Source organism: Chiloscyllium plagiosum, chromosome 24 (assembly GCF_004010195.1).
Source record: "Chiloscyllium plagiosum isolate BGI_BamShark_2017 chromosome 24, ASM401019v2, whole genome shotgun sequence".
In the NCBI taxonomy this organism is placed as follows: Eukaryota; Metazoa; Chordata; class Chondrichthyes; order Orectolobiformes; family Hemiscylliidae; genus Chiloscyllium; species Chiloscyllium plagiosum.
The window spans coordinates 17,375,035-17,391,279 of NC_057733.1; the positions used below are offsets into that span (position 1 = coordinate 17,375,035).

General features: G+C 37.8%; 1 protein-coding gene across 1 annotated transcript in view; it reads left to right on the forward strand.

Moving 5' to 3' along the window:
* The window catches only part of tbcd (tubulin folding cofactor D), a 277,831-nt gene that overhangs the window by 162,290 nt on the left and 99,296 nt on the right, over nucleotides 1-16,245 (forward strand). The window contains exons 16-21 of the mRNA XM_043714487.1: nucleotides 2,801-2,830; nucleotides 4,089-4,174; nucleotides 10,063-10,143; nucleotides 12,680-12,753; nucleotides 14,189-14,306; nucleotides 14,989-15,049. Coding sequence (XP_043570422.1) covers nucleotides 2,801-2,830; nucleotides 4,089-4,174; nucleotides 10,063-10,143; nucleotides 12,680-12,753; nucleotides 14,189-14,306; nucleotides 14,989-15,049 — 450 coding nt within the window. The remainder of the gene's footprint in view (nucleotides 1-2,800; nucleotides 2,831-4,088; nucleotides 4,175-10,062; nucleotides 10,144-12,679; nucleotides 12,754-14,188; nucleotides 14,307-14,988; nucleotides 15,050-16,245) is intronic.

Below are 16,245 nucleotides of genomic sequence, written 5' to 3' on the forward strand. Positions count from 1 at the left end.
GTATGTGTAGTAACTTTCAAAGCGGCACCTTGTCAAAAGCCTTCTGGTTCTTCTTTTTCTACGTTGTTTGTTACTTCCTGAAATAACTCAAATAACTTGGTGAAACATGAGCTGCCTTTCGCATAACCATGTTGACTCTGATTACATGAAGATTTTCTAGGTCTCCAGTTATAAACCCTGTCACAATAGATTTGATCATTTTCCCCTATTATAGATGTTAAACTAGCCTTCTATAATTTCCATCATTCTGTCTCCTCTTTCTTGAATACAGTTGTCACATTTGATATTTTCCAATCTGATGTGACTTTTCCAGAATCTGGAGAATTTTGAAAAATTAAAATTAATGCATGCACTATTTCAGCAACCACTTCTTTTAACAGTCTAGAATTTAGCTGTTTGTCAGATATTAGTTCCAACAGTTTTCTTAGGGCTCTCTTTATGGTGATTGTAATTAATTGTTTTAGGTTCCTTGTTCCCTTTCACATTCTGATATTTAGTTATTCCTATGATGTTATTTGCGTCCTCTGTTTAAGACAGACACAAACTATGTGTCGTAGAGTCATAGAATCATAAGCATGGAAACAGATCCTTCAGTCCAACCAGTCCATGCCAAACATAATCCCAATCTAAACTAGTCCTACCTGCCTGCTCCTGGTCCATATTCCTCCAAACCTTTCCTATTCATGCACTTATATATCTGTCTTTTAAATGTTGCAACTGTGCACTCATCCTCCATTTCCTCATCACGTTCATTCCACATGCAAATTACCCTCTGTGCAAAGTATTTGCCCCCAGGGCTTTTTAAAATTTCTCTCCTTTCACCTTTAAAATATGCCCCCTACCCTTGAAATTCCCCATCTTAGGGGAAAAACAGCTTTCCTATATCCTTCAGGATTTTATAAACCTCTATAAGGTCTCCTCTCAACCTCCAACTCTGCAGTGGAAAGAAGTCCCAGCCTATCCAGCCTTTCTTTCCAAATCAAACCTTCCATACCCAGCAACATCCTGGTAAATCTATTCTGAACCCTCTCTAGCTTAATAATATCCTTCCTATAACAGGGTTACCAGAACTGTCTATTGCATCTGCAATTTTTTTATATTCCATTATTAATTTCCTGGACACACTGTAGAGGAGCTATGTTTCCTTCACATGCTCTTTTTTTCCATTTTGGATACTCTTTAGTTTTTGTTGTTATATTTCTAGTTTGTGTTCTGTAACACTCTAATTTCTCCTTCCTTATTAATCTTATGGTCATTCTTTGTTATTCTTTAAATTCTGTCGAATGTTCTGGTGTGCCACTCATCTTTGCAGATTTAGATTTTTTTAAAAATTTCATTTTGATACTGTTTTTAGTTTGTTTAGGTAATCATGAATGGTGCGTCCTTTTTCACTGGAATGTATATTTTGTGTATTCTAAGATATCTCATATCTCTGCAACTGTATGTATAGTGTCCTGTCCCTTAACCCAGTGGCCCAGTTAATTGGGCATTACTCTGTGTTACGCTGTTGTATTGTTCTCTTAAATCAGGATTGCAGCATTACGAGAAGTAATTGCTCCCAGGTTTCAGACCACAGCTCATCATTGCTGTCACTGCATGTAAAGCAACGTGGGGTCAAAATCCAAGAATACTCTCCCTAAGAATATTGTGGATTTATCTACAGCAAATGGACTGCAGCAGTTTAAGAAGGTGTCTCTTCACCACCACCTTAAGGACACCAGGGAACAAGCAATAAAATGCAGGCCAGCCTGTGGCGCCCATATCTCATGAGTAAATTAAAAAATTCCCTATAATTGTCCAGCAGCTGCGAATGTCTGTACATCAGGCATTGCTGAGCAGCATCTGCCTCTCTGTTAAGCTTGTAAAGATACCACTGCAGTCTGATATACTTCCTTTCCATGAGTTCTTATACCAGACTAGTCTGACCAGGTGCTAGAAGTGAGGAAAGACTAGGCTATAATTTCTGATTTGACTCAAGTCCATTGTAGTTTCTGTTATTCTGGAAAATGGTAAATGCTGAGGACCTCATTGCACTGAGTCTCTGTAATTGTCTCTTACAAAGCAATGTTGTGGGCTGCAGTCGTGACATGGACTGTCTCCTTGCTCCATGATGACAAGATTTACCCATTATGATCTCCCAAGTCTATTGTTTGGACTAGTTTAAGACTCTTCAATTTGATAGGCCTACTGTTACTTAGAGTGCTTATCATAAAAAAATGTTTGTAAAGTACTCAGCTATATTTTTCTACTGTTAAACTAATGTTAGCAAATTTTAAGATTTCTAGCTCAGGTTGAGGTTTTGGATGTAGGTTTGCTCAGTGAGCTGGAAGGTTTGTTTTCAGACATTTCGTCACCATACTAGGTAACTTCAGTGAAGTTTCATTGGAGGCTCATTGATGATGTTACCTAGTATGGCGATGAACAAACTAATGTGTATTATAACAGGAAAAGGCAAAGTAGATAAAGATAGATAAACTACTCACAATGGTTAGGGAATTTTAGAACTAGGGAACATAGCCTGAGAACTAGCGCCAGGCTGTTCAGGAAAGATGTTAGTAAGTACTTCTACACACAAACACTCTTCCACAACAAATGCTCGGTCAGTTGTTAATTTTAAATATAGATACTTCAGATATAGATACTTTTTGTTATGCAAAAGTATGTGGAGTTAGGCTACAGATCAGCCATGATCTCATTGAAAGATGGAACAGGCTGAAGGGGCTGAATGGCTTACTCCTGTTCCTATGACTTCACTGATATATTGTTACAGCCATTGTTTTTCTAAATCTTTTTCCTGCAGGCTGCTTTCCAGGAGAACGTTGGAAGACAGGTACTGTTTCTTATATACACAAATATATTGTGAACAATTTATAAATATGCTGGAAGTATTTCAGGTTGTACAGAAAGATTTCCAGGAAGCAATCTAAGGGTTTGTCGATTACAAACTTGGAAATGATGGACCTGAAATTGCTTGTTGAGTTAAACTGGAAAATGGCGAATGCTGAAGATCTTATTGCACCAAGATTCTGTGATTGTCTTGTAGAAAGCAATAATGTGGGCTGCAGTCATGACATGAAATCGCACCTTGTTCCATGATGCACAACGGGTGTCCAACAGATCTTTGCCTACCAATGTATCAAGTGAGTCTAGGGGCACTGAACTCCTCATTAATGCATAATGATTCCATTTATAGAATCCTGGCTGAAGTTCTGATGAAAGGTCATTGACTTGATTATATGACTCGATTCCCTACAGTATGGAAACAGGCCCTTCGACCCAACAAGTCCACATTGACCCTCTGAAGAGTAACCCACCCAGACCCATTCCCCATATTTACCCCTGACAATGGGCAATTTAGCATGACCAATTCACCTAAGCTGCACATCTTTGGATTGTAAGAGGAAACCAGAGCACCCGGAGGAAACCCACGCAGACACTGGGAGAATGTGCAAACTCCACACAGTCAATCGAACCTGGGTCCCTGGTGCTGTGAGGCAGCAGTGCTAACCACTGCGCCACTGTGCTGACTTAAAACATTCATGCCATTTCTTTTTCCGTAGATGCTACCTGACCCCTTGAGTATTTCCAACGTTTTCAGTTATGTTTTGATAGCACAGGTCCAGTATATTTAATTTCTAATATTCATGTGGTATCCCTGAACCAAACAATCTTTCAGTATCCCTTCAGGTTCTACACTAGCATTTTTACCTCCCGCTAACCTCAGAGTCTCTTTTCCTTCTCAAGTAGGTTTTATCACTATATGTTTTAAATCCCAGGACTCTTGGTGAGGAGAAAGATACATTTTGTTATTCAGAGTTGGTGTTAATAATTGGAATTTCTATTTTCTGTGCCAAGTATATCCTTCCTTGAGATTGTGCTTGGTGTGATTATCTTAGCCTTTTAAAAAGGGCTGTGCGACGTTCTTGCTTCCATACTGTAATTTAAAGTAAATGTCAGGGAGTATTGTATATTTCTTTGAAAATATGTTCATTATATAAAATATGTCATAAGTTAACCTGCATTTACATTGTGTTTCCGATCATTTGTTGAATACAGAGGGTAATTAGTTTTGTTTACATATTTTGCAGGGTACATTTCCACATGGAATTGAGATACTTACTGCAGCTGACTATTTTGCAGTTGGAAATCGGACCAAATGTTTTTTGAATATTAGGTAATGCTTCAAGGCTTATGACCATCCTCTCTGCCACCAAAAGTATATAAAATACTGATTTCAGTACAGATTGAGCACTAAGGAACTCACTTATTTGGATTTAGAATTCCCCTTATTGCTGAAAGTTTACAATGTTGATAGGTCAGTTGCCAGAGGCCATAGATTTAAGATGTTTGGTAAAAGAACCACAATCTATTCAACAAAATAAGCAGTTACCATTTGGAATTCTCTGACTGATAGAATGGTGACTACAGATTTTATTATTACTTTCAAAGGGGAGTTAGATAAATATCTGAAAGAGAAAAGCATTGCATAAATTTAAAGTAAAAGTAAGGGGTCTAATTGGATTGTCTTTTGAAAGAGTTATTGCGAATATGATGGATCAAATAACCTCCTTCTGTCTAATGTAGCATGTACTCTACTTCCATATCTGCTGATGGTACACAGATCCTCCCTTATATGCCCACCTTAAAAGGTGAAAATTGACAAATTATTTGTGTGGGAGGTGTCATGTCTTGGTTAACTTTGTGCACATATAACATTGGAGGTACTAAATTGTGACTTTATTTTTCTCCTCCTCTATAACTCAAGGAACAGATGCACACATCGATCACAGCAGCCATTTTTAATGGCAGTACCTCTTTCCTTCATTTGGAACATGCAATCTTCTTATATACCAAGGATAGTGCCCTAATCCTCTAGCTGAGATAAACTGACTCAGCAGATACAATGACCCTTTGTAGGTTTGCTGGTTGTATTTTTCTTATCAACTGTTATGCTTACATGGATACTGACATTCGGTCAGTGCTGAGGAATGGATCACTTTCTCCTTTTGGGCATCCATTATTTCCATCAGCTGTGCCAGTTGAATTATAACACGATAGGATGCAGAGGCAAAGCATTGAGTACAAATGAGCTTTGAGTTTTGCTGTTGTAAGACCATAAGATGGAGGAGTAGAAGCAGCCTCTTGATTCCATCGAGTCAGCTCCATTATTCAATTACATCATGGCTGATCTGATAATCCTCAACTCCATTTTCCTGCCTTTTCCTCATAACCTTTGATTCTCAAACTGATTAAAAATCTGTCTATCTCAGCCTTGAATATGTTTAACGACCCAGCCTCTACTACCCTCAGTTGTAAGGTATTCCATAAATTCACTACCTTCAGAGAGAAGAAATTCCTCCTCATCTCTATAAAGGCAATCCCTTATACTGAGATTATGTCCTCTGGTCTTAGACTCTCCCACAAAGGGCAGCAATCTTTTTGCATCAACCCTGTCAAGTTTGCTAACAATCTTGTATGTTTTGTTAAGATTGCATCTTATTCTTCTAATCTCCAATGAGCACTGGCCCAACCTACTCAGTCTCTTTTCATAAGATAGTTGTTCCAAACCCAGGAGCAGCCTCGTGAACTTCCCTGAATTACTTTTTAATGTTTCCATATCTTTCCTTAGGTAAGAGGTCCAGAACTATTCATAGCATTCCAGCTGTGGTCTGATTAGTGTCTTGCATAGTTTTCACAAGACATCCTTATTTTTATGTTCCATTCCCTTTGAAATAAAGGCCAACGTTATTATATTTTGCTTCTCTATTGTATTGTATTTGTCTCCTGTATTAGGATTTGTTGTGAAGAATAGACAGCTGATTAAGTCACTGGAGGGCTATTAATATCTGCGAAATGGTACCACAAAGAGTCCTTACCTTCCTAAGGATGGGAAATATAGGGGTGATATTATAAAATTAATAATAAGAAAAAACTATATTTGAACAAAGTATGTTGACTTAATTTGTGTCCAAATAAATCACTTTACCTGAGGAAGGAGTAGCACTCTGAGAGCTTGTGACTTTAAATAAACTATAACCTCATGTCGTGTGACTTCTGACTTCATTTGAATATTTTTTGACTGTTGCATATCATTTGATGCAGTAGTGTCTTACTCGGCATACATTAAAAATGAACCTGCAATAAATGTAGGAGAGGAAAGTTTCTAAATCTGCCCTTTGATTCTTTGTTGATTTGCTGGACTGAAATGTCAGAAATTTAGCAAAGAATTTAAGTTTCTTTCCGCTGAGCTGTATTATGTGTTTTCATCTGGTTTTCTCTTGTATTAGAGAGCTAAATGTTCATTAAAAGCAATTGATGTAGGTGGGTGGAATTATTAGAGACAGTCATGCAACTGTTCATAATTAGTTTATTTATATGCCATGCACATCCAGGATATATGTTATTAAACAGAACTAACTAAATACGCTATTGTTTGTGCTGCAATTAATGAGTAGTGTCGTGTACTTTGAGGTCAACCATGTTCACTGTACTACATACACCTTGCCGACTAGTTTCAAACCATAACTAATCATAAAATTGTTTTGGGTAAGCTCTTTTTATGCAAGAGCTATAAACATATATATAGCAATTCCCTTTAATGTTTTTTTGAAACTAGCTACATGAGATCATGTCCGACAGTGCATGTTGAGATCACAATTGAAGATTTAGACATTGGCATCAGTAGCTCTCGTCAAAGCTTATTTGTTTTCAAACCAGTGCTCACTTATAAGAATGTAATGCACCCATATGTCATAAATCAGTGAAATTCTTAACAAAAGTACATCTTGAACTTTGGATAAATACTTACCATTCAACAGAATGTGTATTTGTAATTTTTATACTTTGTGAACATTTATTTACAGTAACTGCTGAATTAAGAAAACTGAAGAACAATATCCACCAGAAAGTAGCTAGTTTTTTTAAAATACTGAACTGTTTCTGTGCTGTGCATCTCTGACTCTGCCTGACTATTAATTAGCTGCTTGCAATATTTTGACCAGTAAACTATTAAATCAGTACTATATCTGCACACTTCAACTGAATTCTACAAGGCCCGCAGATGCAGAATAGAGGGAAGGGAGGGCAGGTGGTGGATTGCTTGTCAACCTGTCTCAGGAAATCTTATTCCATATGATGTGCCCTGAACACTGTTCCTTTGACTCTTCCATCAATGGATCACCTCAGCCTTTGCCTTAGCACAGTTGGTTGTGCTTTTCTTTGTGTTCCCCAATCTGGAGTTTTCTTTTTAAGTTTCTCTGCCACCACATCCTTTAAAACCACTGTCTCTGGTTACCAGATTAGTCCTAATATCATCTTTTTGTCATGTATTTTTTGCACAGTTCAGTTGAACATTATTCAGTTGAAACTGCTATATCAGTGAAATAGATTTTTGAATCAGGATATTATTTTGAATTGTTAAATTTGCTGTTGCAAAGGACAGAGTTCAGCAGAGGGTTTGACCAAGTGAGACATTAATTATTTTTAGTAACATATAATTAGAGATGAACAATTACTGCTGGATGTCATGCTTTCCTGAACTGCCAGAAGATGTTGCAGTTTGTGTGGATGCTGTGCATTCAGTTTTCTGCCCATTTCCTGAGATCTGTCCTTATTTTCTGCATTTTGGAACGTTAAGTTAATAATGACAATATTCAAAGCCAAGTTCCAAGTCTAACAGGTAGTCTGTTTCTGAATCCAGCATTCATTAAATAAGCTATCCAACATGTTTTCATTGTCTGAGCTGTCTGATGAGAGCACCACATGGCTAGCAAGATTACACTAGGCGGACCTTTGAATATTAATAATGTTCAATGATTTTCTTACATTTATTGATGAATTAGGTAGACACTGAAAGCAGATGCAGTTATAGATTTTAAAAGGCAAAGGATAAATATGAAACAGACAGAGCCATTGTATGTTTGGCAAGTGGGGCCAGCATTTATTGCCCATCCATAATTTTCATTGTAAAAGTTTGTTGAGCTGCTGAAGTCCATTTGATGCAGGTACATCTACAATGCTGTTAGGAAAGAGGTTCCTGGTTTTGACCAAACAACAGTGAAGGAGTGGTGACATATTTCCAAGTAAGGATGGTGAGTGGTTTGGACATGAACTTACAGGTGATGGTGTTTCCATGTATCTGCTATCCTTATCCTGATAGGTAGTGGTGATTGTTGGCTTGGAAGGTGTTGTTGAAGGAACATTGATAAATTTCTGCAGGGCAACTTGTAGATGGTGCACACTGTTGATGCAGGATGAATTGAATTTTTGTGGATGTGATGCCAGTCAAGCAGGCTACTTTGTCCTGGATGGTGTCAAGTTTCTTAAGTATTGTTGGAGCTACAGGCATCCAGGCAAGTGGAGAATATTTCATCACAGTCCTTATATGTGCCTTATAGATGGTGAAGAGACTTTGGAAAGTCAGGCAGTGAGTTAGTCTGTGCGGGATTCCTAACCTCTGACTTGCTCTTGTAGCCACAGCATCTATATGGTCAGTCAGTTTACTTTCTGGTCAATGGTAACCCCCAGGGTATTGGGGATTCAGTGACAGTAACACCATTGAATGTCAAGAAATGACAATTAGATTCTGTCTGATTTGAGATGGTCGTTGCCATTATGATAGATGAAGTCGGATATGGAAGCCTGATCCAGTTGGTATCATTTGAATGAATAAAAAAATGGCTATTTTGTCCTTATCCATACCTACTTTCTTAATAATGACCTCTGTTTTAATGTCTTAGATAGTTGGAGAGGATGTTTCCTTGAAATTGGTCAAAGTTTTGTCCCATCCTTGCTTCACCACTTTTTATTTTGTCTCACCTAAGTTTTCGCGCTAGCAAGAGTTGTGCATACGCTGCACCTTCTAATGAATAAGCTAAGCATGCTTAGACCAAGCTCAATGCTTTCTCTCACATTCCTATCCAGAGTCAGCAATTGATCAAACTGTAGTCAGATTAAAACTACAGGGTGAGTTAATTAAATTGCTCAGCTCAAGTTGCTGCCTTGCATTATAATTATGAAATGTTTATGAATTTATACAAATAGAAGCAAAGATTGCTGAATTTGTTTTCAACATCACCATCCTGAGGAAACAAGACTTCAAAGGATAGAGTTTCCCAAAAGTGAAGCTGGAATAGAAAGTCTTGCTGTATAGGATTTAAAGCTTTGTTTACGATGTCAAGATGTAACATGGTATTCATGAAACATTTGTGAAAAGAAGAACTTGCTAAAGAGTTCCTTCTTGAAACCACCACAATCTTTTTATTCCCATTTGCTTTTATGTTACAATCAATATATTGTAGAATTACGTATTAAAGCTTTTTCTATTAAATATTACTTTTCATATCTGAAACATGCAGCTGACAAGTCTGCCTTTGTAACTAACTCAGCCATAATGTTAATATCATGTGTGTTTTTGTAGAATATTGTTCATCTGCATATACCCTTGATTTCTTTACTTATGTTTAAATGCAAATTTGCTGCACTTTGAACAAAAAGTTTAATATATTTCCAGTGTCAGAAAATGAATCGGTACGGGAAGAGGAGAGCATTGGCCTAATACCTGTACAAATTATTCTCCAATACGTACAAACTACTGAGTATATTTATAATAAATCAAGAAATTCAGTTGCATTTGATCTACCGTAATTGTAAATCATTGTGAATGTTTGCTGAAGGTATAGAAGATCCACAGCAAGAAACCACATTGTGATAGCAGCAAAGGAAAAAGAATTGGAAAAAATACAGTATATTTGGATGATGCATTATGGGACTTGAGTTTCAGATAACCTGTAATCAGTTCATAAATCATTATTTATGGCAACATATTTATGAAATCTGTGTTTCATGGTTCACATTAAATCCCTTGTTCTGTAAGCACTTATCAGTAGTGTAAAAGGTTTGTCCATAGATTTGAAACATTTGCACATACTGTCATAACATTATTTAAACTAGTCTTCATAATGTGCTCCCAATTCTGTCATGGATAATCCTTATTATTCTGTTAAACAATTGCAGATTCCATTTGCACTAAGCAGTAATTTATTCCCTTTTTATATTTTGCAGCATTTACATTGTTGGATTCCCTGAGTATACGCAACCTTTGATCGATCATCTGATACAAAGAAAATTTAACCACTGGGATTGGTAAGAGAAAGCAAAATGTTTTAAGTATTTGTACATTAAAACATATATGCATTTTTCATATTTTGTGAAAGTTATTGTAAAACTGGAAATTCATATGTGCTTTTTGAATAAGCTGTACTAAAAATATGTCAGTCAATTTGAGTAAACAAAACACAATTATTTACGTTTCTAATGATGAAGAGGTGAGTTTTTCCTTTGGGAATAATAAACAATGATCATGTAAGATCAAAGTCACTGGAAAATAATGTACAGAATATTGTGGAGACAACGGGGATTGCCTGGTCAGTGGGCAACCCTGCTTTTTTTTGTGCCATTCAAACACTTAACAGGTGAATTGCGGGCCAAGTATGACAGACCATGGGATAGAATTCCTACCCGCTGAGAGCTTTGGGCCAATCAGAGAATGACAGCTCTTCAGTACTCACCACAGCTACTGTAGAGGTGGTGGCTGCTGATAATATAACATTCATGTGAGGTCACATCACTGGGGGACCTGGTGACTATGAACAAGGGATTTCCCAATCCCTCCACACCAGCTCCGCCTGGCAACCTAAAAGCAAATGTACCTGGATTTGCTCATGACGTCCCCCAAAGCTGGTCTGACCTGGCAAATGCTTGGGCACTAAATTAGACTTTATTTTGGCAAGTAAATAAAGGTAAAATTTCATTCTATTCTTCTCATATTTCTGTATATTGAATGCTGGAGCGGGCATGCTGAAGCCAGAGTTTGCCTAAGGCACCCAAAACCCTTGGAGCAGCCCTGTTACCAAACCTCCCATCAGCTGCTGGGTTGATACCAATAGTGAAGGAATGACGCTGTTAACTACCAGATTCTGGATCAGTGGTGCTGGAAGAGCACAGCAGTTCAGACAGCATCCGAGGACAGGCAAAATCCGAGGACATGCAGTTGAGCCTTCTTACCATTGTCTTAACTCGTGTGAAACAGGAAAGCCTGATTCTGTTCCCCCACCCTGCCACCAGTTTCTCTGCAGGAAAGGCGTAAGATTCCACTGTCTGTGCACTGAAATAAGAAACCAAGTGCTGTGAAAAGATAAAGCCGATGGGATAAATACATAGTATATGGAGCATCAGGATTTCTTTTGTTCCTCAGCATGCAAGAACTGGAAAGTAATTCCCAAAGAATGCTTAATAATTTTGTATTACTTTGGGAGAGAATTCAAATTATTCCTGTAGGGTTTAGAGTTTGGGGCCATTGTTGCCTAAAATAGGCATCTACAAACTGTATTAAGAAGCAGCACTTTGGAAATAATGCATTAGCTAACTTGATAGGAAAAGCATACAATCTGTGACCACTGAAGACAGTTCACTGATACTAGAGGGCAAACGGAAGGTTGGCACAGAGTATGTTCATCTCAGCTCGTGATGGCAGATTCCTGATATCTAGCCCAACAGTTTGAGCACTCTCCCTGGGTTTCCCCCCAATGTTCCTGGGCAGTCTTCCATCTGAAGAAGGCAGGTATCTGATGAAGATTGCCACCTGAAAGAGATCCTTGTTTCCTAATGAAGATTTTTAACATATTGGTAATCCTAGAGCTTGGCGATTTACGCTTTGTCTGTCAGTCACCTGTTTGCATTCTTCTAAGTAATGAACACAGGATAGATCCCAGGCAATTAGGAAGATTACCTCCCTGTCTGTCCATCTCCTTGTCAAGGTTAGCATTTGTTTCCATCTAAAGGCTTACTTTGATAAGGGATGTGCACCAAGTGCCAGAACAGTCCCTGACATCAGTTTGGGAATATGGTGACCTCTGTATTGGGAGTACAATCTTTGTTACCTTTGTCTCTATAGAATTGCTTTACAGATGAAAGATTACGTACTGATTAGGAAATGGTAGTTCATGGAGTGCCCTGATTTCTTATAGTTCGCTAATTGAAAATATATGAATTTGATTTTTATTTGTTGTACATTTTAAAAAATGTAAACTTATAAACATTAATTTCATGGGTGTGATCCATTACGTGTCAGAATTTAGAACCAGTGCTGTAACTGTTTAGCCTGAGGAGCAGATCAGGCCATCAAAGTAAGGATTCGTCACTTTATTTCCTGTTGTGGCATTTTGATGAGGTTTCGAGAAAGCACTTAGCAGGTGGCCATTTCAGCTAAGTAGGTGGCCAGATTTGACTTTGTTTCTTGTCTATTGAGAAGGCAATTGATGGGAATTTGCTGGAAGATGTTTATTCACTTCAATAGTCAACATTATGGTGACAAAGTTTGTTCTTTTACCTTGTGATGGATGCTTTTCCTGTTCTGGCAACTTTGTAACTTTATGCTGATGTATAACTTTAGTGCATTGAAAGGAAGTTTTTTTTTCCTACAGTGCTCTGTGTGAGCCTCTGTTATTTCTAATTCTTTCGAAGGGAGCAACTTCAAAGTCTCTGTAACTTTAACCTCACTTTTGGATGATGTCCATAATTCTAGCGAAAGGGAGTCCCAGAAGATTTTTTTTTGTAGTTTGCATTCAAGATTAAAGCATGAACTTCTGTAAAATAATGAATAAATTCTTTGGTTTTACAGTGCCATTCGAGAACTCACAGCAAAGACCCTCCATAATCTTACTCCACATGCTCCAGAATACATGGCAAATATTGGTGAGTGGCCAAGAAAACTGATTTTTATCTTGAAATAAATAGTATTTTTGAAAACTATGATTCCAACAAATGCTGACTATTGACCATACTGTACACTTATTTCTACAACTGATTTATACTGTAGCAGCATCTACTACTACTAAGTAAACAGGATGTCCCAGTTGAAAAATAATTCAGATTGTCAACCAAATAATGCAGAAAGTACTGTAGCCTTCAAATCTAATCTTGAGAGAACTTCATTCTGCCCAAAATCAACTTTTTAACCCTGTCAAATCAATCAGATTACTCCTACCTTTATTCTGAAAAGACCTCAAAGCCTCATTAACTGCCTCCTATTGTCCCTGAGGTGGGGTTCTCTGAACATTGTGCTGTTTAATCTCTCGAGTTTTTTTTGCTCTTACTTCTTCCAAGTGCTATTCTTTTGTTCTTCAGAAAAGATCACTCATATTTCAAATTATAGATAGCTAAGGCCCCAGAACTAATCTTTGCATTGCTGCACTACTTATAGCCTGTTTTCATGTTGAAATTATCCTGGTTGTCCCTTCTCTCTGTTTTCTGTTCACTAAGAAATTTATATTCCAATAATCCACTTCCTAGGGATTTTCTCTTACACCTGTCCTAACTGAGTTGCAATTTAAAATTTATATCACCTTTTAACATACTCACCAACGAGTGGAAATAGTTTTTTGGTACTCTGCCATTATCTTCATAATTTTAGATTTCTTTATTAAATCTCTTAGCATTGTCAGTTTGGTAGTTCGAGGATCTGCTTATAGCTATAATTTTACTTTGGATGAATGTTCTTCAGACTTGCCAGTGTATTCTCATTAATACAATTCATGAATGTACAAGATGCTGTCAGGGAATCTATACCGCATTGGATATGATGAATTATTGTCCCCTCATAATAAGGTGACCAGAAGTGCATACATTATTCTAACTGCAGGCTGTCTATCCAAATTTGGTTGTTGAGATAATCTATTATTGAGAGATACTGTCTGCACAGCCATTCATGTGCTATACAGGATGCTGACAAGGGTTCTGTGACAGACTCCAATATGAAACCTGACATTACCATTTTTTTGTTCTAACCAGACTCTTTGAATATTTGGGAGTACCTCAAAAATAGTTGGAACTTGTTTGATTTCAAGATGGTCCTGAAAATATAAAGCTACTTTTCCACTAATTATCCAGTTTCTTTATTTTAACGTATGTTGGATATGGCTCATCTGAATCAAGTGGTGCCTTTAATCTTTGTCATTGTACAAAGCAAAAAGAAAATACAGTTGCATTTTAACTTGCAAGGACTACATATAATTCTTAATGAGAACTCACTTGCATGATTAAGAAACAGTTATAAGTTAGTTGCATTGCTGCACACACATTTTACATAAGATTTGCTTTACTTGACGGTAAAGGTGTTTCTGTTTTGTAGCTTTGCCACGATTGCTACCTTTAGCGACAGGCATTGATTTGAACACTCGTCATGGTGCTGTCTTGGCCTGTGCAGAAATTGTTTATGCGCTGTATAAAATGGCTGTTGAGAACAACAGGTATGAGATTAGTGTTCATTACTCTGGACTTATTTATTTATTTATGTTGTATGTGTATGCTTGCTAATAAAATCAAACCATCATTTGGAATAATTAACTTTGTGTCAGATCTTTGTCGCAATTATTAATAATAGATATTATAGCAGCAATTAGAATATTGTTTTGAATAATATATGCAGTTGTAGATATTTAACGGATTAACTCAAAAAAAGCTCTGCTTCCTAAAAGGTCAAGCAACAAATCGTTCCTTTTTTAAGTGGGGAATCATTGCAACTTTTGGTTTAAAATTATTAGTATATCAATACATTCCTTTGAAATCCTTTGGTCCATTATGTGAGTGAAAGTGTTTGCCTGTTCAAACTAAATGAATACTGGATGTTCATTTAGCAGACATGGATTTTTAATTAAATGCAGTACAATACTCACTACTGCTCAGTTGAAATCCAGCTCTTAATTCTTTAGTCGTTTGTTCCTTGCACTTCATATTTCAATGAATTTGTTGATAGTTGTATAAATCAATTTGATTTGAAGGGGACTGCCCTGGACCGGACTATTGACCGGATGCATGCACATATACCACAGAGCCTTGCAAATTAAATGAGAGACAATATTTTTTAGTTATAGTTATCTTGGACATATGTCAGATTTTAATTTTGTTTTAAAAGTATTATGCTTTTGACAGGCCAGTGACTGACTACATTAATGAGAATACACTGGAAAGTCTGAAGAACATTCATCGAAAGGTAAGATTGATGAAATATAATTTAGAAAGTAATTTAGGAGCAATTTACTGCAGATGCTGGAATCTGAACTGAAAACAAACAAATGCTGGAGATCAGAGCAGGTCAGGCAGCATCCATGGGGGGAGGCAAGCTAACATTTCGAGTCTACATGACTCTTCATCAGAACTGAAGTGAAGTATGGAGGAGGTGGGGTTTGGAGTGCTGGTAAAGAAAGGATGTTGATAGTTCACATTAAATAATCATAATGTGAGAATGGCAAAATAATGCTGTGTCTAACTGCCAGATGGAAAGAACAGACAGTCCCACTGGGGTGGGGGGAGGTGAAGGGGCAGGTGCTGTACCTTCTGCAGTTAATTGGGAAAGTGCTGTGGGAAGGGAGGTGTTGGCTGACAAGATTGGAGGAGGTACAGGTGAAATGCTGCTTCATCCGAAAAGACTATAAGACCACCCTGCCCCCCCCCCCCCCCCTTCCCCCTTCCCATGGCACCTTCCCATGTAACCGCAGAAGGTGCAATACTTGCCCCTTCACCACCTTCCTGCTCACCATCAAGGGCCTAAGCAGACTTTCCAGGTGAAGAAACATTTCACCTGTACCTCCTTCAATCTTTTTTATTGTATTTGCTGCACCCAATATGGCCTACTTGACATTGGAGAAACCAAACGCAGAGTAGGTGATAGCTTTGCAGAACACCTCTGATCTGTGCTCAAGCATGATCCCAACGATTGCGTAGACATTCATTTTAACAGAGCGCCTTGCTGGCATGCCCACTTTGACTGTCTTTTGGCATGCTGCAGTGCTCCAGAGAAACTAAATGCAAACTGGAAGAGCAGCATCGTATCTTCAGCCTAGGCCCTTCACAACCTTATGGGTTCAATATTGAGTTGAACATCTTCAAATTGTGAACCCATTCCTTCTCTTTCGTTTAGCTTTGCTTGTTACGTTCTCTGTCACCCTCTCTCTCACCTCCTCCAACAACACAAGTGGGGACTGTCTGTTCTTTCCAGTCTGGCATTTAGACTCAACATTGTTCTGCCATTCTCACATTCTGATCATTCATTCTGCCCCAGCACTCCAAACCCATTTCCCCACCCACTTGCCCACCAGCAATTGCATAAAGGCTGCCTCCTCCACAGTTCAGTTCAGCTCTGATGAAGAGTCATCCAAGCTCAAAATGTTAGCTTAGAAAGTAATTTGA